The sequence below is a fragment of the Sarcophilus harrisii genome, chromosome 4 (assembly GCF_902635505.1).
Source record: "Sarcophilus harrisii chromosome 4, mSarHar1.11, whole genome shotgun sequence".
Taxonomy (NCBI): Eukaryota; Metazoa; Chordata; class Mammalia; order Dasyuromorphia; family Dasyuridae; genus Sarcophilus; species Sarcophilus harrisii.
This window is the reverse complement of record NC_045429.1, coordinates 148,773,662-148,798,652: the sequence shown is the minus strand read 5'-3', so window position 1 is coordinate 148,798,652 and position 24,991 is coordinate 148,773,662. Positions and strand designations below refer to the sequence as shown.

Genomic DNA, 24,991 nt, shown 5'->3' with positions numbered 1-24,991 from the left:
TTTCAATACCTAGAACTATTGAATGACATTCATGCTATCTGTTTCTCCAAGCTGTATCCATAGAACTAAAGTAGAGGACAAGAAAGACAATAATGGGTAAAAAATCTGGAAAGCTAGATTTAAGGGAGGTTGTTGAAGATCTTTAAATGTGAAGTATAAGAGTTTACATTGTATTTAATCCTAGAGATAGTAGAGAGCCACTAGAATTTATTGACAAGGTAGAAACATCATTAGACACTAAACTTGACAATATTAAAGTTTAAGTAGTTCCAGATTCTCTCTCTTGTCATTTTCTTTTTTTAATCCCCCAATTCTTGTCTTTGATCTTGACCTTTAAAGTTTAAAATTTGCAAATAGCTAGCTACCTAGTTTCCACTCTCCAGGCCAAAGAAAGAATAGTGCCTCTTTAACTCCCTTTTATTTTCTGGAACAGCAAAACTTTTGACTTTGATCCACTTTTTTGACTTTTTTGTAAAAACAAAACAAAACTTTTCTGAGTAACAAATCTTTACCATCTTTTTATAGATTGGATTTTCTATGTCTTTTTTCTTATTTGTACTGTCGACATTTGGTACTTCCTATATCCTCTTCCCTTTTAATCTTCCTGTCCTATATATTGTCGTGTTGTCGCCCCTTGGAGGGAATTTTTTCTTAAAATAGTTCTTAGTTCTTCAGTCTCTACTCTTTCTCATCATTTCTTAGATCCCCTTCTCTCCATAAGTCACAAATTATTATATCCTTAACTATATTTATGAATTTCCAACACTTGTATTATGCTCTCTGTAATCCTAATAACCTCCTTATGTATAAATTTTAAAAGACTTAAGTATTATATTTTTAGTTGTCAAACTATATCCTTCATTTGAAGGATCTTATCTTGGTCAACAATTGGTTTTAGGGGTAGAAAGTTTTGATTTGATTTGATTTTTTAACACAATCAGTGAGGCAGTAGGAATCATATTGGGCAGATAGCTTTTCTCTTGAGGTTTTTTCAACCTATGTCTAGAAGTCTCATTTCTAAAAGGGAAAGTAGCTTTTCTGAATTTAAAAATATAGAGATAAGACACTTCACTCTCTCAAAAACCATTTATCGAGTGTCTGTGCTATGTTTTCTATTGGAGGGAAAGCATGAATATGTGTTTATTAAACACAAGACAACCATAAAATAAATTCTAGATTATTTTGGGTAAATTCTTCTGATACCTATTCACATTTGAATTTGTATTACTCTTGTCTGAGGAACTTGAACTTAAAATTAAATATGTGGCTTGTACGATATTAACCTTTAAAGAGAATTTAAACCTCGGGTTAACGACATAAGTCACTTCCTCCTCTTCCTCTGAACCAAAAGAGAGGAATATTATATTTAATCCTATATGTTTTCTCAACAATAAATAGGTATTAAAAATGTCTTTTTTTTCAATAGCAAACTTCACAGTGGACATAGTGCTAGAAAAGCAATGATCTGGATTCATATCCAACTGTTCTTATAGTAGCTATTATAATGGGCAAACTACTAAACTTTTTAGAAACCAAATTTGATAATACCTGTCTCAAGGGTGTTGTTAGACTTAAATGTACAATATATACAAAGCAATTTGCAAGCCTTAAGTAACTACATAAATGTTAGTTATTAATTCATAATGATACATTCAGTTTTGGCAGAAAAAATAGAAATATTGAAGAGTGACAATTTTATCTTCTGAAAGGAAATGCAATGGAACTGAACTGAGAGTCAAGAGATGCAGATTTTAGTCCAAAATCTGGTGCTAACTAGCTCTGTGGTAATTGAGAAAACTATTTAACCTTCATGGGTTTTAGTTTTCTCATCTAAAAAATAAGAGCTTAGACAAAATGAATTGATTCAACAAAATATTTTTTTTTTATGTATTTAATGCCTTAATTTTAAGGCATTATGTTAGGCACTGTAAATACAAAAAACAAAATGGGAAAAAGATAGCCATTGTTCTTAAGAAACTTAAATTCAGTTCAGAGGAAACAGCTTTCATATGAATAAAACATGCAAGATAATTTTTGGATGAAGAAAACACTAGCAGCTAAACGGATGAGGAAAAGCTTCTCTGAGGAAGTGTTCTCTAAGCTGAGAAGGCAGAAATATTAGACAGTCTTTCCAAATGTATGGAGGTAGGATATAGAACACTAAGCTTAGAGAACAGTTTTCATGGTAATTTTAGAGACTATAGAGTTGAGTACATGAGAGTAATGTGAAATAAGTCTAGAAAATTAAACTGGAATCAGTTTGTAGAACTTTAAATTCCAAAAGGAGAGTTCTTTGAGACCATGGAGTGCTACTGAATAATTTTGAGTAGGAAAATGACATGCTTTATGAAGGTTATTTTGTCATCTTGGAACGTGTATTAGAAAGGAAAGATACCAAGAACATTGAGCTCAGTTGGGAAGTTTTTGTAGTACTTCACTTGAAAGGTAATACAGACTTGAACTAGGATTGTAATAGAGAGAGTATAAGAGGTAGGACAAATTTTCTAAAGATTTAATTGGCAAATTAGAGAAAGTGTGTTTTAATAAATCTTTGCATAATGTAATACAACAACAATAGTTTGTGCATGAGGCAGGGAGAGAGCAAAAAATCAATAATGACTATGCTTGAGAAATTTGAGTAATTGGAAAGATGGTGGCTACCATGATAGAAATTGCGAAGTTTGAAAGAGGTGATAAGTTAAAGGGGGAAAATACTATATTCACTGAGAACATGATTAATGCCTTTGTGACCCCTAAAGCTGATTTTTGCTAGCATTGATCATAATTTACTGTTCATCCTAAACTTCACTGCTATCATTCATGAAATGTCAATTAGCTCTTCAGCTACTGCTCTTTAGACTCAGACCTGGGAAGATCATTATTTTCTGAACTGATTAGCCAGAGGATCTCAGTAGGGAAGGAACTTGATCTCTGAGTAGGAGGAACTAAAGAGAAATCCATCTGAGAGTCATGGATTAAAGGATTCTCACCCTTGTTCAAAGGACTTAGAAGTAATCTAAGAATATGTTTACAGAAAATTTAGTTTGACTCAATGACAACAGGAACAATTATTGTTGGTATTGTTGCTGCTGCCCTTGCTGCTGTTTTTTTTTACATTGTACGTCTTTATCTGTACTGGCATTTCAGCACCATTCTATACTATTAGTTCTATAAAGACAGGGCAGCTAAGTTTTTCAAAAGCTTTGTATCTCTCGCCGTTGTCTTTAACCATGTTTTCTGTATTGTAAATACTTAAAAAATCCTTATGATTGCACTAAAAAAAAAGAAAAAGAAAATTTAATTTGAGTTATATCATTTGGAAAACTAATAACTCTTTTCCCCTAAATTTCAAACTTGGAGTTCTTTATCTTTTACCTTTATTTCTTTCATGTTTTTAATTTTCCCTTTATTTTTATTGCCTATTTGTAAAGTGATAGAATTGGACTATGTGATCTCTCAAGGTCTTTCTAACCTTCATTCTACAATCTTATTGAATAGTCTTTGTAAGTGATTTAATATTATTTCTAATTATAAATTCTAATAAGTATTAAAAAACCATTTAATCTAACTTTTTGTGTTCCTGACTAAAGTTTCTTATATTGATGAGGCTATAATGGCAATTTTAGTTCCATCTGTCTGTCACTTTCTCCAAATCCATTATTAGTTTTCCTTTTTGTAAACAGATGGTTTAATTGAATGTAGTTTCCCTTCCCCCATTCTGAATAGCTGCTGGAGTGGAGATAATGCAATAAACTGTACAAAAAGAACCTTTTGAACCAAAAAAATCCTATTAAGCAAAAACAAAAAGAGTAATGGCCAGCATAGAATGCTTTGTCACATTACAAAGAAGCTACGTGTTTCAGTGCCAGATTACTTAATGACTGATTTGTGAAAGGAGTTTTTAATCTGAGAAAGATCATCATAATTGAGCACAGAAGTTTTACACTATTTCAAAAAAAATCATTAGTATGTAAAATATCTCTTAAAGAATCAGATGAATTAGAAACATACACAGTTGTCAGAGCTGTAAAAGTTATCTCTCAGGGATCTATTAAAAACAGTTTTATAGCTTATCTAGAATGATTTTCATCTGATAAATATAAGAAAAATAATAAGATTTGCATTTTAGCAGCATGAACTTTAAATATACTCAAAGATTGAGATCTGGAAAGAATTGGATTTTATTTTCTTCTATATACTTGATTCTCTCTACCTTGAATTTGACTCTTTCCATTGCTTGGAATTTCTCTAGCATATTTATTTTACACACACACACACACACACTCTTCCATCTCCATTATGATGTTTTTTAATCAGTTATTTAGTAGCTTTTTAGGGACTGTGGTAAAGACTTAGGCCGAGTGGAATGGAATGGAAATGAGACTGTTGGATTTGAGGATAAGATCTGGATTCAAGGCCTGCTTCTGACCCTCAGTAGTTCTATGACTATGAGCAAGATGTTCAAACCCTCTTAGTTCCCTTTTCTAGAAAATGAAAACACTGATACCAATGATACCTATCTTACTAGATTATTCTAACACTTGAACGAGATGATTCATGTAAAATGCTTTATATTATTGTCAATTATTATTATAGCCACATTGTATTGCCTTAAACAGAAATTAAGTGTTGCATAATTGAAAACTCTATGACTTTGGAATGATAAGACCCGAGTTAGAATTTCAGTTGTACCATTTACTACTCATTGTGTGAACTAACTCTTCACTTAATCTTTCTATTCTCATATGTAAATAGGAATACTAACATTTGGATAATCTGTATTTGAATATTGCTCAGATAGTAAAATGAAATTGTGTGTGTTGGACATTTTGTAATTATGAAGCCCAATATAAATGTAAACAATTAATATTACTTCTGTGAAAGAAATAAAGAGGGGGATTCCTTTTCAAAACACATACTTCATGAATTTGTAATTTTTAACTTGGTGTCTAATGTTTTCTTGTACATTTTTGCAACTTAGCCATGCCTTAAATAATAAATATGCCAAATGTGCCTATGTTTATATCTATAATTTTCTGAAATATACAGAATGAAACAAAAGTTGTTTTGTTTTTCCTTAAAAAAAAATTGTAAGGATCTGACTTTGGATAGAGACTAAGGGTATTAAATTGCTTTTAAAGCACCATGAATCCCATTGTGGAAGAGACTGGCAACTATATTAAGCAATTATTTATGATGAAGATAAAGTAGTAACCCAAAATGACCCATATGGCAGCTTAATAGGTTTTTTTTCCCAAAAGTTCTATTTTGATGAAAAATTAAAATAACTATAGGAAGATCAATTTGCACAAATTGAAAGATTGTTTACTTAGGAAAATTGTCTTTTAGCATATTTATGTTCAAGGCAAAAAATTAAAAATAAAATGTAAATTGATAATATTTTATTCACTTGTATGTCATTATCAGTGATTAGGATAAGGTCTATGTTGTGGGATTTTTTTGTATTCTCATTTGATTATATACATAAAATAATAGTTTTAGAGTTAGAAGGACTTTTATAAGTAAGCAAACTGAACCCCAGAATTCAGTAATTTTCTCAAAGGTACTCATGTAATAAATAGTGCTTTGGAGATTTGAATTAATATCTTTTGGTCATAGTCTTTTTTTTTTTTTTTTCATTCTATCCTTTTGGATTTTGACTCCTTTATACTTCAGCAGCCTTTAGTTGTGCTGATTCTTAATTAGTCCAACTCTAGCTGCTCACAATGAGAAAAATGGATTCTGTCTGAAATCCTGTGGTAGAAAGAGGTATCCCTGTGTGACTTGTTGTTTATTGGTACTTTGGTTACTTTCTGCTTAGATGTTTCCTATATTATAATGGAAAGAATGATATTTTATGATGGATCACAGAAAATAGTTCATGGACTTGTAGATGCCAGAAATGTCATTTAACTTTTAAAATTTATGTAGCTGAGAAACAGATCTGAAATGACTTGGGACACAGTAACTATGATGAAATTCTCTGTTAAATTGTCTAAAGAAAGTCAGTTTTATTTTGTTTTAATTGGTTTTTGAGCATTTCCCTCATGCTTTACTGCCATTTTGAGAAGATTAAATTTTACTTTTTTCTTTAGTTATACTAAGATTGATGGTATTAGTAGTTTAAATTTGCTTTAAAAGAGGTACTCTCTTGGGTTCTCCTCTGATATTTAAAAGAATACATAGTTAATAGGACAGATTTGAGCTATTGAATTTTGAAATATTTCCATAGGTTCCATAATATATTTAAATAATAGTTATAGTAATAGTAGCAAATATATAATACATTAAGATTTTCAAAGTGCTTTACATATTGTATCTCATTTGATCCTCACAATTTCCCTATGAGGTGACTGCTATTATCCTTATTTTACAGATTAACAAAAACATGAGAAAATAACCTGAAATTAGCTATTGATTGCATTTCAAGTATCTAAATATTTTTGTTCAATATATTAAATCTCTGAGTTCATGATAAACGGTTTAAAACTTAATGATCTAAGTCATATTGTAATCTTCTCAAACTAAGAATGATACTTCTTAGTTTAGCCCAAAATTCAGAGAAGAAATATCAAGGAAATTCTTTTTTTGCTCTTTCACTTCCAAGGAAGTGGATTGAAGGTTTCATTCAACAGCTACCTCTCAGATGTCATTTAATTTACTTCCCTTGTGCTCACATGAAAAAAAAAAAAAAAGATTAGACTTATTCTTGTTGACTATAGGAAGCCTATTAAAAAAAGGGGGTATAAAGGCAAAGTTCCACTTGATGTAAAGAATACTTTTGTTAATATTATAGGCGTCCGAAGATGAATTAGATTCCCTCAAGAGGTTGTAAGTTTTTTGTTTTGATGTGAAACAAAAGTAGATTATGCATGTGGGATATGTTCCATAGAGATTTTGGTTTTTTGAGATTCATTTTAAACTAGATAATCTCTGTGTCTCATGAGGTTCTGGTTCCCAGAGATACATTTTGGGATGAGTTAGTCCAGCTATTAGCAATATCCCCCTCATTTTAATGCATAACTAATCTTGTTTTAGAATTGACTCCTGAAGAGAAAGCCCAGAAAATTGCCAAAGCCATGCGCAAACAGTCCTCTGAAGTGAAAGAGAAGTGGGAGAATCTTAATGCAATCACTAGCAGTTGGCAAAAGCAAGTTGACAAAGCACTTGAGAAACTAAGGGACCTACAAGGAGCCATGGATGATCTGGATGCTGACCTGAAAGAAGCTGAGACTGTATTGAATGGTTGGACACCCGTGGGAGATGTACTTATTGATGTATTGCTGGAACAAATAGAAAAAACCACAGTAAGTACCTCATTTTGTCACATTAATCTAGATATTATTGTCTTTTCTTTCTTTTACTTCCAGCCTATCTGTGTGCATTTAACTTTGTTAGAAAATCTGTTAAAAACTTATGGCTCTCCTTTGAAATTTGGTGTTTTGATTTAGGGTCTTTTGGGCAGCTAGGTGGTGCAGTGATCTCCCTGAGTTCAAATCTAAATGCAGATACTTCCTATATTTGTGTGACTCTGAGGAAGTCACTCAGTAATTCATATGTTAAATGAGCAAGAGAAAGAAATGGCAAACCACTCCAGTATCTCTTCCCAAAAAATTCCCAAATGGGGTAAGGAAGAGTTGGACACAAGTAAAACAAATTAACAACAATGACAAAATTTCTTAGACTCTTTCCTTCTTAGATCATGTTACAGAATGTTAAGTAGAATCAAAAATAGCAAAGAGTATTTAAAAAAAGTGATAAGAATTCTACTTCATTTTCTGGCATAATAATGCAATTAGGGAATGAGATAGGTTCTAAACTTCTGAAAGGATTTATACAAATGGCCAAGTAGCAGTGATTTCATCTTTAATGATTTAGAACAAACATTAAGGAATTCCAAGAAAACCCATAGAATAACCAATAAAAAAATGGAAATTTGCAACAGTACAGTACAAGGAGGATTAAAAAGGATAGGATTTACAGTATATGTGACTATTTTGGAGTAAGATCTCTATAATTAGACTTTTTTCCATCTCCACTTTCTTACTTTTATTGTGCTGAATGGTTAAAGAGGAAAGAGAAGATGACCCCAAATATATTTTTAAACTGGGGAGAGAAAGAAACATCTAAGGCAGCTCCTTAGGATGGTTATCTCTATAAATTTTTTTGATCACATACTCCTCACTAAAACAATTCAAATTGTGTAATCACAATATGTGTATGTTACACATTTATTCTGTTACAGTATGTAACATTTACAATATTTATAAACTATATAGATACACACACACACACAAACTACTGTATTATCTAAGTCATAAAGCTTAATCAAAAATAAAAATTAAAAATGAATATTTAAAACAAATATGAAATAATATTTGATCCTAGAGTGGAGTTGTTAAGTGAGCATAAGTAGGAATATAATATAGTCAAACCTACCTTTAGAAAGATCACTTTGACAGCTGTGAAGTAGATGGATTGGAATGGGGAGAGACCTGAGACAGAAATGATAATAAAGAAGGTTTTGCAGTGGTCTTGGTTAGAGATGATGAAGACAAAGAATGGTGACTATATAGATGGGAGCAATTGTGATAAATAATTATAATAATTAGCATTTATATCATGATTCAAGGTTTGCAAAATTCTTTGTAAGTATTATCTCAATTGAATCTCACCACCCTGGGAGATAGATGCTATTATTATCCCAACTTTACATATAAGAAGTCCCCATTTTATAGAAAAGACTATAATTACAACAGAGAGTGGTTAAGTGACTTGTCCAGCTAGTAAGAGGCTGCATTTGAACTCAGGTCTTCCTGATTGTGGATCTTGATGATGTTGTTGTGAGATGAAGTAAAATTAGGAGTCAAAGATGTAGTGAGTTTGAAGAAATCTGGGTAACTGGGAGATTTGGTGGTTCCCTTAATAGTAATAAGGAAGTTTGGAAGTAGGTTTTGAAGGAAATATAGATTATCTTTGTGATGATGTATTGAGTCATCTTTTGTCTCAACTCTAACCTAGACCTTAGTCATTGAATAGCTGTGGTCTTAGACAAACTGAGACTTGAGAAAGATCTAATTTAAAAAGGCCAAAGTTACCCACTGCATCCTGGACCATCACCACTTGTCTTGACCTTTGTCTTGATACTGGATGTCAATGATTCTAGAGGGAAGGCTCAGACTTTATACATGTGTATGATTTTTGTCCAGTTCACCTGCAAGTCAAATATCACCTTCATCATATTATTAATCTTTTTAGAGAATGAAGAATGAACAACAATAGTAATGATATTTCTGAACAAGACTAATATTCATTAATTCCTAATTATCCTATTTTTCTATTTCCAAAGGACAGGGAGGGAAGCACCTACTAGTGTAGTATAGAACTATTTTTTGAAAGGTGCCAAGAAGTGATGAGAAAAAGGGCAGATTTTCCTAATGGCACCTGCAAAACTGCTTTGAGTAGTAGCTAGTGGTTGGTATAGGTAATAAGAAAGAAAAAGCTGGGAAGATAAGGAGCTACAGATGTAGTGTTTGAAACAAGCTTCTCCACTGACTATTTTCAGTGAAGGTGGGAATGTCTGCATGTCTTGCCACCTTCTAATTGGTTGATCATCCTTTCTTAGCCCCAACCCAAAAGTGACAGAATAACTTTCCAAGAGGCTAGTCCTTCTGTTTTTGAGATAGTAGCTTTAAGACTTGAAAACTTAACAAAAAAAAATTCTATTAAAGTATGTTTACTTCTAGAATGAGTGGACAGTTATGGTATAGGGCAAATGACAGTGGTATGATTTAGGAACCATTAGAAAAGGCTTCTCTGCTCCATTTTATCTTCCCCTCTGACCCTGTAAGCGGTACTTGGAATTCCTGCATTGCCTGCAGATTTGATTTGTAGTATTAAGTTTACTATTAAAAATAAATGTTTCTTGGGAGGGAGAATGCATACATAATAAGCCATCAATAATTTATCCCACATGAGATTATTAGATTAGCTAACTAGGGGATGAAACTAAGGCTATCCAAGTTTTAATTAAATTGAAGAAAACTCAAGGAAGGACCAGAAGGTGAATTGACAGGCTTGAGAAGATTAAACCTAGTCAGTTGGAGCACAGGAGTGGTCATGGGCATTTCCAGCCTTATGCTTGATTGGTCTTGGATGACAAAAACTTGGTTCATTATGGGGCCCTAAGTTAATGCCTCATTAACTTGTTAAAACCTTTTTGAGTTTTGTTCTACTGGCTTAGTCTCCAAGAACTGAGGATTGCCTCTTCTCAAAAAAGAGACACTTTCAGTAGGAATTTGTTGGAGGAAATGTAGACAATCTATTGTTTTGCTTTCTCATATTACTCACCCTCTATGATTAGGAGTATGAGCTAAGTTTATTTAGAAACCTTGCTTCACTTTTGGAATAGTCCCATTCTCAAAGCCCAAAACATTTTATTTGATTTTTGTTTGAATTAGTCCCATCTCTTTGGAAGTTTTTGAATATCCAGGAATTCAAACTGGATTTAGAATTTCAGAATTTTTATAGAATTTCAATAGATTCTTAGCTTTAAAAAAATTTACAACTGACAATTAGTCATATCTGGGGGAATGTATTTTAAGTTAATGGGATTATTATGGTAGGAAACAGTTCCACATTTTTTCTAACGTAATTAAAATACACTCAAGATTTTTTTTTCTATTAATATGAACCTTTGCTAATACAAGCGATTACATGTGTGTATGTATTATACAAAGACCCTTTAAAGATTTCCTTTATCTGCTGTCAAAAGTGCCAGAAAAGGGACATTGAGGAAAGAGTTGCAGGAGTTATTTGTTACTTGGAAAAGGGAATCTTCATCTTCTTTTCAAGACTGTTAATAGTTGCTTTTGTATACTACCTCCAAGAGCTTATTTTGAATGCTTAACATTAAGTAAGTTCTCTTTGTTTTGGTATTAAGAAGCCATTTGTTATATCTTGATGGCATTTTTATATAGGAGAATTAAAGTCTTATTAACTTTTCATTCCTATTAAACACACATGTCTGAATGCAGCAGTTGACATCCCAGGAAGTGATTGGCATTCTATAGGCAGACCTGAAAGCAAAAATGTTCTTTTTGCCAAAACTAGTCTATTCTAAAGCTACTGATCATAGAGGATTTCAGGAAAAATTAGGATAATTAGGTTAATCAAGAGAACTCCATTTTTCCCAATAACTTTTGACTTTTTTAAAAATATATATAATATTTAGCAAGTTTGTGTCAGGGTAAATAGTTATTTTTATCTGCTTACAAATAGAAAGTTATTTAATGAATTTTAATTACAAATATTAGTACCCTTATTCTCTTAATAATTCATGAGCTATTCATGTGTGTTCCATCAAGAATTTTGGAGCATCAACTTTGAATTGAATTTCTAGTGGCAGCTACTTAGGGTGTTGAAGTTGAAGGTGATGTTCTTTTCCCTTCCACACGTATTTCTAAATTCTATCATCAGGTAAAGTTTTTTGTGCTACTCATAGAATCTTGCTAGTAATCAACTAGATAAATATAAGACTCATATTAGTTATAAGGCATCATTTCTAATATAAAAAGTTTCCTGCTTAAATTGGGTTATATTCTAGATGTTTAATTATCAATTATTCCTTTCATATTTAGAATTCATTTTCCTACAATAATAATGATATAATTAACAACTGGCTTTCCATACTAATCTATAACAATCTATTTAACCTGTTACCTAACAGAAATGTTGTTTGTTATCAGTTCAGGTAACATAAAACAACACAATTGTGGTGATATAAATTTTGTATTATTTTCCTAGATAGAAAATCTCTCATCTTCTATAATACAATAGCACTCATTACAATTCTGCTTTATATTGTGGATTTTTTTTTTTTTACTTCTCTCCTATTAAATTGCAAGTCTTTTGAAGATAGCAGAAGTTCAAATTTATTCAGTTAGTCAGTAAACATTTGTTAAGCCCCTATTCTGCTTGCACTTTATTAAGTGCTGAGTGTATAAAAAAAGACAAGAGACAATTCCTACCCTCAAGGAACTCAGATATAATACGTGGTATCATCTTACACAGTATTTTGCTCATAATGGGCATTCAATAATATTTGGAATGTTAAATTAAGGATAATTGGGCCTAATTACAAAAATTACACATGTAAATAGAAACTCTAATAAAATAGAACTCTTGTGAAGACTATAAAGAAAAAGAGGAAGATAAATGAAACAAAAAAACGATGATACTAATGTTCATAGTTTGATTTTAAATATTTATTATATAGCATCATTCATTGACTTAGGAGCCCCATTAACCACAGGGTTATATTTGTAAGTCTTTTTTATGAGTTCATCTCTGCAACATTTTTTCTCTCATAATTATCCTTTCCTGGGATATAGAGATGGGACATTACTTTTCATTATGTTTTTTTCAGATGCTCTTTATCTGTTTTCTTTTATTTCAGGCATTTAGAGAAGAGATTGCACCAATTAACCTAAAAGTTAAAACAGTAAATGACTTATCCAGTCAGCTATCTCCTCTTGACTTGCATCCATCTATAAAGATGTCTCGGCAACTTGATGATCTTAATATGCGATGGAAAGTTTTACAGGTATGACTTCATTCCTTTTCCTTTTCGTGAAATATACCCTTGGATTTTTCTTCCTCTGTTTTTTCTGTCCCCAATTGTTTTTGTTTTTGTTTTTTACTTTTTCATTATTTTACTTATTGTCCTTATTAATCATTTCACCATGAAATGAAATGAAGTACCTGTCAAGTCAACAAATGCTTATGAAGCCTCTACTATGTGACAGACAAAGAATGCAAAGAAAGGTTAAAAAAAATTACATCCCATAGGAAACTCATAATCTTTTAGGGGAAGCAACATACAAATATACATAACATACAAACAAAACTTACATATATGTATTTGTATCTAAACAGTACAAACATACACACAGACCTATACATATATGATAAATTATAGATAATCATAGGGTGAACATGTTAGCCTTCAGGGGATCAGTAAACATTTTTTTTTTTCAGAAGATGGGATTTTAGCTAAGATTTGAGGGAAGCCAGGAAATTGAACAGTGTTGAGGAAGCAGGCAATTTTAGACATAAGGGACAGTTTTGAAAATGCTTAGTTGAGAGGGTGTGAGAATTCTATTCAAGGAACAGTCAGGGAATGAGTGTTATAGGATTCTTATAGGTATTGGCATAAGAAGATTGGAAAGGTACATTTTTAATATTTCAAATAGATATTTAATTTATTTCTGTTAATAGGGCTTTACTTTTTGATACTTAATTCATATGATATTTTAGAAATTACCCCAAAGAGTCAGGGGATAATTGAAACATTTGAACACCAAAACATTTCTATTATAATAGCTCTTGAAGAAATAATGTTTCTTATATCATTCCTACTCTTTGGGGGCAAAAATAAAATTCTGTTTTCTTCTTTGTCTTGTTTTATTTCTGCCTTACCATTTGTACATTTTGACCAGAGTCCATTTCTGCCTAGCCATCCTGAACCCATTCTTGCTCTTGCAAGAGCAATTTTGGCAATTTTGATGATTCCTTTCTTTTGATACCTCTTTCTCAATTCTACCTTGTTTTTACCATCGTAAATTTTGAGGGAAAAAATGACTTGTCACCATGTTACCTGTTTTAAAAACAATTTCAGTGTGTGTACTACAGAAGTAAAGAATATTGCCATCCAGTATTCATTTGTGTGCTGACTGCCTGATTTCCAGTGGGTGATAAGTATTAGAAATAAATAGGATTTTCTAAAACTGCATGAAGGAGACATGAGATCTTATTTGTATGTTGCACTGTATTTTTAGGCTTAAAATTGCAAGTAAAGGAAATTTTAAAGTTGATGATTCCTAACAAAATTTTTGATTAGAACATTTCATTTTTTTATATTTTTTTAAAGTTTTGTTTGATGATATTGATCATGCGAGAATGCACATGTGCAGATAGTCTCACCTGCCTGACAATTTCTTGCAGTATATGACAGTTCATTTGTGCTGAAATGATTTGAAGTAGTAACATATAATATATCAAGTTGCCATCTATGTTTTCCTTGTGAATAAGAAAGAAAACAGAATTTATCTTTATTTCTAATTTTTACTTGTTTTCATTGGCTAGACAGTCTTAGAGTCTAATTCGATTTATTTCTCACTGTTTCTATTACCTTTCATTTTCAAAGACAAGAACTCAAAAAATATGTAATTTTTGAAAGAGAACATATATTCTGGCTTCTTTGTCTCTAACAATGGTAAGCTACAGAACTCAGGTGTTAACTGCAAGGTGGATAGTGGAAAGAAATTTGACCAGGAAGGCAAAATTGTTAACAGTACAGAAAAAGCTTTTTGTTCTTGTTTCTCTGAACATGATAAATAATGTGTAGATGTTTTTCACCCATAGTGTAATTTAATTAGCCCTTGAGGATGAAACTTGACCCACCAAAAGCCAGAGAAACATGTTCTCAAATGTTTCCCTCTTAGAAAGGCAGCTGTGAAACTGACTATTTAAATGGAACCAGTGGAGCACAAATATGTAGACAAAGAAAAGAAATTTTCTTGAAAAGAGGATTGTTTACTTCTGCCTTTTCACTTGCCCCCAGGAGCTATAGTGAGGTAGAAAATACAGTTATTAACAGGCAGGAGACCTGACTTTTAGACCCCCTCTGTCAGTAACTAGTAGTCTTCCTTTTGGTGAGTTATTTAATTTCTCTAGGATCCAATTTACTCATCTGTAAAATGAGAGAGATGAATTACATATCCTATAAAGTCTTTTGCTGCTTTACAATTTTAGCATTCTTTCAGCTTTTATTAACTTCTTCACTTTCTTCTTTTAAGGGTCAGTTGTCCATCCCAGTACCCATGTAAAGTTATAGAGGCAGTCTATAGAATTATAAAGGTTTTAAATTTGAGATTGTGATTATATCTTTTTTTTCCCTTTGGAATAAAGAGAATTCTATTTCAAAACTCAATATATTTTATTTTTCTTGCATGGATTCATATAGGTTTCAGTAGAAGACCGCCTTAAGCAGCTTCAAGAAGCCCAGCGAGATTTTGTACCATATTCTCAGCATTTTCTCTCTTGTAAGTAGTAATAAATGATTAAACTCAAATTTTTATGATTAAATTCTTTTTTTATTTCTTTCACTCAGAAATTCTTCTGTAGCTACTTAGTCCTTAATAAAATAGTTGATACTTAAGGGATACACTGTGGAACAAAACAACTAACTGCCATTCTTTAAACTTTCTTTTAAACAAGGTACCTTTCCCTTCCTTCCTTCCCTAGTTACTGCAAGCCCACTTAAAGAGTCTGGGAAGTCTCATAAGAATTTAAAACCTGGCAGAGCCATATTTTTCCCTTCCTAGAGGCTGACTTCCTTGTACCTCATCTTTGTCCCAGGGAAGCTATAATCCTTGTTTCATTCCAAAATTTAAGTCTGTTTCACCCTTCCTATGAGTGGTCCTTTATTTATTGTTCCTAAACACTGAGACAGAAACTCTAATGAAACTTAAGGGTTACCGGACCTTGCCACCTATCTTCTACTTGAACCCTCCAATACTATTTCCCCCATTTATATTGTGGAACTTTTGAGTATAGGAATGAAAGTATGGACTGTCTTCTTTTACTGTGTATTTTCCTCAATGTGTGTAGCTTGTTCATAAGCTCTTAAATGCTTGTTCATGTTGTCTCTGCCATATTTAGTTTACTTTTTTCATTTAATAGTTTATACACAGTAAAGAAAGTTCACATATATTACCAATATGAACTTTGCAATGTAGAAAATAATTTCATGTTCTATCTTTTCTTCCTTAAAATAGATATTAATAGTTGAAATTGATTATCTGATTTCAAAGTTATGTATTAATCATAATTTCAAAAGTATAATTAAATCTGTATAAATTCTTACATAAAAAACTTTGCCATCAAAAATGGAGAAGTTGGGCACATTGAGTCAAGAGAAGACAAGATTTAGATATTGATATACACAATAGCTTTCTTTTTATTCAATTCAACAATTATTTGTTATTGTTCTCTATATACTAGATATTGTACAAGGTATATACTGGGAATAAGAGTATAAAAAAACCAAACTTCCCATAACTTTAAAAAACTTGTATACCACTGTCAGTATATTTAGAAAAATGTCAAACTGAAAAGCATATAATCTGTTTAATTCTGGTCTCATTAAGTGAAGTGTTAAACTTTTGAAATGGCATTTTGCCATATTATGAAAATTACTTGGTATAAATAACTATAGTTTTGTCTTCATTTGTTTCCTTGCTTTTTCATGATTTTTTAAACTAATGTAGACTAAAATAGATTATTCTATATCACATCAGTATTTATTTTTGAACTTTTATTACTAATTAGAATTCAGTGCTTTTAAATTATTATCCACATTCTATCATTTTGTACCACTTAATATATTTCTCATCGTTATGATTTCCTTTATTTGGATTTTACCTGGTTTATTGATCTAGCATGATCATTAGTAGATTACATTACAGTATATTAATGATAACCATTTTCTGCTTGGGTTTTTTTGCCATGACTTTTTGGCACCTACTATTGGAGCTCAGCTAGTTTACATGAGGATTATGACATATATTATTTGCCTGAATACCAAGATAATTTAATCTTGGTGAAGAGAATCACATGTTGATTTTTGTTGTAATTAGTTTAATATTTTATGGAGTATTTTCATAATCTCAGAGTATCCTAATATTTATATAAAATTCAATAATATTCCAAAATTGAATGTATTTTATAATTATAAACTAAATTAAGCAGAAAATAATACATGTATAATATATATCAAGGTTGAGGTTACATGGTTCTTTTTAAAGAAAATTACTTATTAGCCTGAATGAGGATCTAAGCTTTGATTTAGCTATCATTTATGAACACAAAAAGCCAACCTCGTTTCAGGGAGGTCAGATTTACAGACATAGACTTGAAGAACCCAGTCATTTCTTTACTGTGCTGGAGCATTAAAAGACGTCCTTAGTGGGTTTTGATTTCCCTATAGAATTTTTCAGATCTTCCTAAGCCAAATTACCCCTGACTTCCTTATGCTCACAGATAGTTAAGTAGATAATATAGACAGCCTGAAAAATTAGAACTCAAAAATCTGGCCTTTTACTCTTGCACATGCTGGGGAAAACATTTCATCATAATTTCTAAAAACATATGCCATCACTCATTTTTCAGTGGTAGAAACCAAAACTTTTTTTTTTCTTTAGTCTTCTTCACCTAGTCATATCATGTCTACTACCCCTTTTGAGGGTTGGTGGTGTGGTACAATAAATGCTTGATTGTTTTGTTTTTTTCATTTTGCCTCAAATCTTTGGCATCTATGATGCCATGACATTGTGTCATGGTTTAATCTAGCTGATTTTACAATTACAGAAACCTGGCAAGTAAATTGGAACCCTTCATATTTGATATAAAATTGATTTAATTGTTTTGAGTGATGTACAGGTTTTTTTAGGTTGAATATTATAATGTCTTCTTTTGTTTCCTTAGCTTCAGTCCAGCTTCCTTGGCAGAGATCTGTTTCACATAACACAGTGCCATACTACATCAAGTAAGTTGATTCATTAATGAAAGTGAGAAAAATGCATCACTTTAATTAGTCAAATTCATTGTTCCATTTGAAAGAAAACATATATAAAAATGAATTTATAAAAAAGAAATTAATGGTAAACATCACAATGACCATTCTCTTTCATTGTATCAAAAGATCTTTTTATTTTGATAAGTAAAATTCTACACCTCCCAGGGGAAAAAGATGTGACTTCAAAATTTTTCCATATATTGAAGCCATATAGTAGTAACTATGATAATTTTATTATTATATATAGTGTTTTAAAGATTGCCAAATGCTTTATATATATTATTTCTTTTTAGTATATGTAAAAAAGTTGCCACTTTTGACACTTTAAAGTTTCTTATAATGTTAATTGTTCTTATTCTCAGTTGTGACCCCCTCATTCTCTCTCTCCCCCTCTCCCTCTCCTTCTCCCTCTTGTTCTCCCTCTCCCTTCTTCTTCTCTTTCCCTCTCCCTTTTCTTCTTCTTTCTCCTTCTCCCCTTTTCCCTCCCCTCTCTCTCCGTCTCTCCCTCCCCTTCTCCCTCTCCCCTTCTATCCCTCCTTCTTCCCTCTCCTTTTCTGCCTCTCTATCCCTCTCCCCTTCTTTCCCTCTTTCTCTTTCCCTCTCTCTCCTTCTCTCCCTCTCCCCCCTAACTCTGGTTCATTGAAGCCCAGGTGCTTTTCATTTTGTCTTCCCCTAAATAGAATGTAAGCTCTTTTCAAGTAAGGATTTTCTTGTAGTTTGCATCTTCTGTACCTAGCACAGAGCATGACACATAGGAATGGCCTGAAAAATAATATCAGTCTATCTGTTTTTTTTAATAATAAGGAAGATGCTACAGGAGGGAAAAAAGAACTATTTGAAACAGGAGAATTTTAATGAATGCTTTTATTTCTGGGAGTTTGGCAAAGTGGCATTATTTCCAGGATAGTCAGAAAAATTAACTTTTCCTTGGAAAATCAAAGACAACCTGATTATATTATTTTCATTTTCATATCCACAAATTTTTATCATGATATATTTTAATAAAATCTACCTCTAATAAGATAATTTTTTAGCACTTTTGTCTCTAGATTGCTGAAACTTTAGAAAAGTTTTTCTTCTTCCATAAAGTTTTAAAATCCTAGAATTCCCAGTGATGAATATCTTTTGAGATTAATTTGAGAAATCATATGCTAGAAATTAGGTCCTCATTCTGCCAACTTGTAGTTGTGAGAAACCATGGTCATGACAGTCACTTAAGATCACAGTGTCCTTAGGCAACCCTTTTTAACAGTACCATAAACTGTAAGTTAATGGTTGGAAATTATTGGTCCAAACCAGTAAAAATATTTTTTTTCTTTTAAGATTGAGCAATAAAAAAATGATGCAAAATTGATTTTAAGCGTTCTGCCAAAAAATATATATATATTTTTTACAAAGACAATTTGTGATAGTGATTCTTTTCATGACTCCTAACTTCAAATCCAGCCTTGTTTTCATTTCTTTATTTCTCCTCAAATGTAAAATGGAGAAGATAATAGCTATACTACCTCCTTAATAAGGCTGTTAAGATGATCAAATGTGATAATTGTCACACATTTATGCCTTTATGGCGTCAGTCAACTGAGATAATATATGTAAAAAGCTTTGTAATATAAATGCCTGTTTTTTAAAAGCTGAATTATTTTAGTATATCTTAATTCACTTTCTAAACAGTAAAATCTTACAGAAATATGAGCATTTTACAATTAATTATGTACTAGAGAAAGGTTTAGAATTTTATCTAAATTATAAGAATTGCTTAGCAGATTGGATCTCAAGGTCTTTTAGTTGTCTGCATTATATTTTACATTTCAAGATGGTTAGGTTTTCATGTAAAACCAGAAGAGTAAATAATGATTAATAATCAAATAGATGATCCTTAAGCATTCTTTCCACCTCAATTCCATTAATTTGTGTGAAGTTTTCAAGAAATTAATTTGTTCAAATCACTGGGTACTCATTGAATTTGTTTTTTGTTGTATTTTTTAAATAAAATTACATGGTAATAAAAATTTCTGATTGAGAAAGTTTCATAATTAATATCCACATTTTACATAAGAATTTTAATTTGAATGTATTAATTAAGAGTTGTGGCACTTTGAATGAGCTGGATTTGAGAAGTCTTCCTATAATTCTTCAGAGTATAAAATAATATAAAAAACACTATATCCTATATAATAATCATTCAGAACTCTAGAGTTACCTTTGTAATTTCCCTCTTAGAACTATATGGAAGCATAGAATTACATATCAATTCCAGTGCTGGTTTTCTCTTTTTTTGGTATGTAGACTAAACTGATTTATATCTATATCATAGGAATGCTAGAGTTATTCTTTTGGAGGCACTAGAGCTGAAATAGGTTTTGCAGAATTAAGAAGACTGAGTAGGATTCAAAAGGTTAGAGATATGGATGACACTAAAAAGATCCTTGCTTGGGAGAGCCAGCAAAAGCAATTTGATAGAGTGACTAGTAGTTTACCCTTCCTCACCACTGCTAGTTATCTCCTTACAGGACAGCTGGGGTTAAGTGACTTGCCTGGTGTCATATGGTTAGTAAATATTAAGAATCTGAGCCCTGAATTTGAACTCAGGTCCTCCTGAATCCAGGGCCTGTGCTCTATCCACTGTGCTATCTAACTGCCTCCAGGGAATGTGTTTTTAACTGGCATTCAGTAAACTTGCTTCTGAAAAATATTTTGGTAATTACATTTCAGTCAGTACAATTGTATCCTTTGGAATTCTGTATTTTTTAAAATTTCAGCATTTAAAAAAATGATTAAATCTGTTTTTCTTTTCATTTTTGCTTCCAAGTTCACGGGGAAAAAGAAAAGGGAAAAACAAGTTCCCTGTAACAAATATGCGTAGTCAAGCAAAACAAATTCCCTTCTTGACAATGTTCAAAAAAATATGTCTTATTCTGCACACTGAATCTATCTATCTTCTGTCTGCCAGAATGGATTTTGTTTTACAATTTAAAAGCTTGTCTATAGGCTTTATCAGTTTGCCAATGTGTTATTTGGGGGTAGCAGGGGTATGTGTAGAGAGGGGGATGGGAAAGTGTTGTGAATGATACAAAAAAAGATTAAAAATCCCTGCTCTAATATAAAGTGAGAATTGGAGACAGAGAAGAGGGGCATTGAACTCAGACAACAGATAGCAGAGGGGATGAGGAAAGTCTTGCTATGTGACTTGAGCAAGTCAATGACTTTTTTTATCTTTTAGGAAATTAAGACTATGTATGAACTTCAGAAAAGATGCCAACCTTCAATGACAAAAAATTATTTCCTCCTGGGAGTTCTCTGTGCTAATTAAATCATAGGTCTAGTCTATACCTATAACTCTTGTTTTATTATTTGTTAGCTTTTATGGAGTTTACTTTGGAAGTAGGTCAGGTGGTGAGTAAGGTTAGGTATTACCTGGTCTTTGTATTCACTTAAGAAGTTTTCCTTTTTTTTTTTTTTTTTTTTTTTTTTTTTTTGTTGTTGTTGTTGTTGTTTATTATACTACCTACTTCTCTTAGGATGGTCCTATTTTTTTGTTTTTTTGGGGGGCATCCCTAGCACTTAGCACAGTGTCTGGCACATCCCAGGAGGTTCAGGCAAGTTTGTAAGTTGCAGAACAAGTGATGAGCTAAAAATTTCTTGTGTGCTTAATTACATGAAATGGAATTTTTAAAATAATATTTCTCCATACAATGTAGAGAATTTCTTCGAGACCATTTATCAAGCATTATGTAAACATAGATTGTTTACCAGCCATAGGTTATACCATATTTCTCTCCCTAAGAAAGCAGATATTATGTGCTTAGGGATTGTGAGGGGAAAAAAAGAGAAAAAGATTAAAACAATCTAGTCTTCAAGACAAATCTATCCCATATGAGCTCACTCTTTGTTACTTTGCTTTGATTTTCAATGTTATTAAATTTCTTTTTTCTTTTTTTTTTACTGTTACTATACTCACAACCATGTTCATGAATTAATGTATTTCCATGATAAATATCACCCCCATTTCTATTCTGTATTTAATCATTATTTCAATTGAAGAGAAAAACTTTTATGGAATTTCCTTTGGAAGTAAGGTTAGGTGGTGTGAAAGAGGTTAGGTGCTGGGTGGTCTTGGTGTAGTCACTTAAGTTTTCCTTTAAAAAATTGCTTTATATTTTTTGGTGCTCTTTGTATCCTACACCAAAATTATTTCCTGATATAGACTTTTAGTTGATAAAGACATTGTAAGTAATAGAAATTTGTTTATTGTTAAAAAAAAAAAAAAACACAAACCTCTGTAACTCAGATATTCCGCCAATTCATACAGGTTTCATCCTCAATTGAAGGTAGTAAATCCATTTTATGTATGGTTAAAGCAAAACTAATCAGAACTGCAGGCAAAGGCAGTATTCTCAGCCATCCACTTTTCCAGTTCTTTCCCAAAGAACAGAAGTATATTTCATCATTTTTCTTCTAATACCAAAATGGATAATTGCATTTAATCTAAAGATCTGCTTTTTTGAAATTCAATCAGCCTAAAGGCATTCTATATTTGCTGATAATGTTGTTGCTTTTCCTTTCATTATCTTTAATAGTTTCCTATATAGTCCCAATGGGGGACAGTCATAGAATTAGATAAACCTGGAATGTGCAGTTCCCTCTACAAGAGGGATTAAAAAAAATTTAGGACCATCCTAAGAGAAGTAGGTAGGATAATAAAATTTGAGTCACAGATAAACTAATTAACAGTTAACTAAATTAGAGTATTTTAATAGCAATTCTCATATAAATACCTGCACAAGAAAGTAGTTCATAAGTTGTTACATGCAGACCAGTGGGAAGCCTTTCCTAATCCCCCTTTAATTCTAGAATTCCCTCTACTTGTCATTTCCTATTTATCTAGTATAAGTTAGTATTTAGTTGTTTTCATTTTGTCTCCTCCATTAAACATTGTAGTACTTTGAAGACAGGGATGGGGTGGTATTTGGTGGTGTTTTGGTTTGGGGGTCCCTAGCACTTAGCACAGTGTCTGGCACATCCCAGGAGTCCCAGGCAAGTTTGTAAGTTGCAGAACAAGTGTTCATCTGGATTTGTAAAGTAAGTTCCTTCACTAGGAGTTGCCTATGCTAATGTAATCACATATTTGTTCCATAAGGGTACAGAAAAATGGATGTGAGTGTGGGGGGGTAAGAAGTGAAAAATTGGAACAAGAGGTTTGGCAATTGTTAATGCTGTAAAGTTACCCATGCATATATCCTGTAAATAAAAGGCTATTAAAAAAAAAAAAATCCAATTCAAAAAAAAAAAAAAAGAAAGAAAAATGGATGTGAGTGCCAGCAAGACTAAAGGGCTCACCTTCAAGTCAAGAAAAAATGGGTTATGTTTGGTTCTGTTTCATCCTAGCTAAACTATTGAATGTGAGATCAGGGGCTCTTTCGTATTTTGTATTTTTATCCTGTGACACCTAAGAAGGAGTTTTCAAGAGTATATACTCTTGATAAAAAAATAAAAAATAAAAAGTGCTTATTGATTCATTGGGTAATCACAGGCTAGTCACTTTATCTTTCAATACCTTATTCATCTTTGTGAATCTATTACATGAGAGATAAGTTATTGATTTCTGATACTACAGAGAATTCTTCTGTATTGATGAAATCACCTATTTTACCTCTCTATCAATAGCCTCCCACCAAAATATGTATTCAAATTGGTGAAATATATCAAGCCTGACCCAAAAGTAATCAATCACCATCTTTCTCCCCCATATCCTTCTCTCATAAATAAGTATGATATGTATCTTATTTGCCTGCCATGACTCCTATGAGAATATTAAATCTTAAGTGCAATAGTCATGCTTTTGCCCCACCCCCTTTTTTTAAAAAATCCTCTGTACTTAGCACAATATCTGGCATATATGAAATGCTTATTGAGTGTCTAGGACTGACTGATTATTTAGAATATGGAAGGAGTGAGGGAGAAATTGAGGTCAAGTGTACTTGCACAAATAATTTTCTTCAGTCCAAGATTTAGTCACTTGGGGAGTTTCATGAAGAATAAGAAAGGAGAATACTTTGGTTCTAATTGTCCAAATCCTGTTGATTTATCAGCCAGTCATTAAACATTTATTGCATGCTAACTCTGTACCAGGCATTATGATAAACCGCAAGAATACCAAAAAAAAAAAAAAAAAAAAAAAAAAAAAAAGAAAAAAGAAAAAAAGAAAGAAATCATATCTCTTGCCTTGGAGGAGTTCACATTTTAAGAAGTAAATATGAAAATTACTAGGTATATAGACTATACATACAGAGTAGATATGAGACAAGAGAAGGTATAAGGAGGAGGTCATTTTATAGTCGTTTTAGGCATAACTGAGTCTTTGTGATCTCATTTGGGATTTTCTTGGCAGAGATGCTGCATTGGTTTGCAATTTCCTTCTCCAGCTCATTTTATAAATGAGAAAACTGAAATAAACAATTTTAAGAGTCTTGCCTGCAATCACACAGCTAGTAAGTGCTTGAGACTGTCTTTGAACTTAGGGATTCCTGACTTTGGGCCCTGTGCTCTATCCATTTAACTGCCCAAGGCATAATGAGGGGGGTGCTGTTCATCCTTTTTCTGGTTCACTATCTTTAATGCCATTGGTGGGAAGATTTGGTGACTAGGCTTCAATAGTAGTATATGTAGAACTGTGTGTATGAATAGAGAGTCAGAGAAATGATGGAAAAATTCAAGGTGTGGAAATTAGATTTTCCAAAAATCTGAATTAATGGACCCTGGAAGATTTTTTTATTTTGTCCCTATTGTATACTGATAAGGAATGCTTATTCTTTGATAACAACCATATGACTCATTTGCTTGTATTTCCAATACCTTTAATACGTATAAGAAATATCCCTTTGATATAAGCAAAGTTCTTAGATTAGCTGAGATTGTGAAAGGGAGAATTACAATTTTTTTCTTTTTAGTATTTTCCTAATGAGTTGAATCTGTAACTTTATCTTTTCCATATATCCCTAAGGAGTTTGCAGGTGTCAAATATCCTGATTTTATGTAAAAGAAGCTAACAGTGGCTTAGCCATGATACGTCAAAATGCATGTTTATAAATAGTATTCAGTCTCTAAAATGTATAGAAATCCAATGCTAGAACACAATAACACCCATAACAAAATGTACAGTTGTATGAACGCCAATTCTGAAATTGGAAGACTAAGGTTCATTCAGCTCCCACCTTTGATATTTCCTAACAATATTACCTTGAGTAAATTATTTAACTTTCTGGGCTCCTGTTACCTCATCTGTAATAAAGAAAGACTGGACTATATGATCTCAGAGAGCACCCTTTCATCTTCAAGTTTATTGTCCTATTT

At 32.0% G+C, this 24,991-nt stretch overlaps 1 protein-coding gene across 12 annotated transcripts in view; it reads left to right on the top strand.

Annotated features, from left to right (window-relative positions):
- Nucleotides 1-24,991, top strand: part of UTRN (utrophin) — a 639,104-nt gene that overhangs the window by 492,129 nt on the left and 121,984 nt on the right. For all 12 annotated transcript variants that reach the window (XM_012549387.3, XM_023503254.2, XM_023503253.2 and 9 more), the window contains 4 exons: nucleotides 7,039-7,307; nucleotides 12,458-12,604; nucleotides 15,026-15,104; nucleotides 17,548-17,608. In XM_012549387.3, the coding sequence (XP_012404841.1) occupies nucleotides 7,039-7,307; nucleotides 12,458-12,604; nucleotides 15,026-15,104; nucleotides 17,548-17,608 (556 nt within the window). The remainder of the gene's footprint in view (nucleotides 1-7,038; nucleotides 7,308-12,457; nucleotides 12,605-15,025; nucleotides 15,105-17,547; nucleotides 17,609-24,991) is intronic.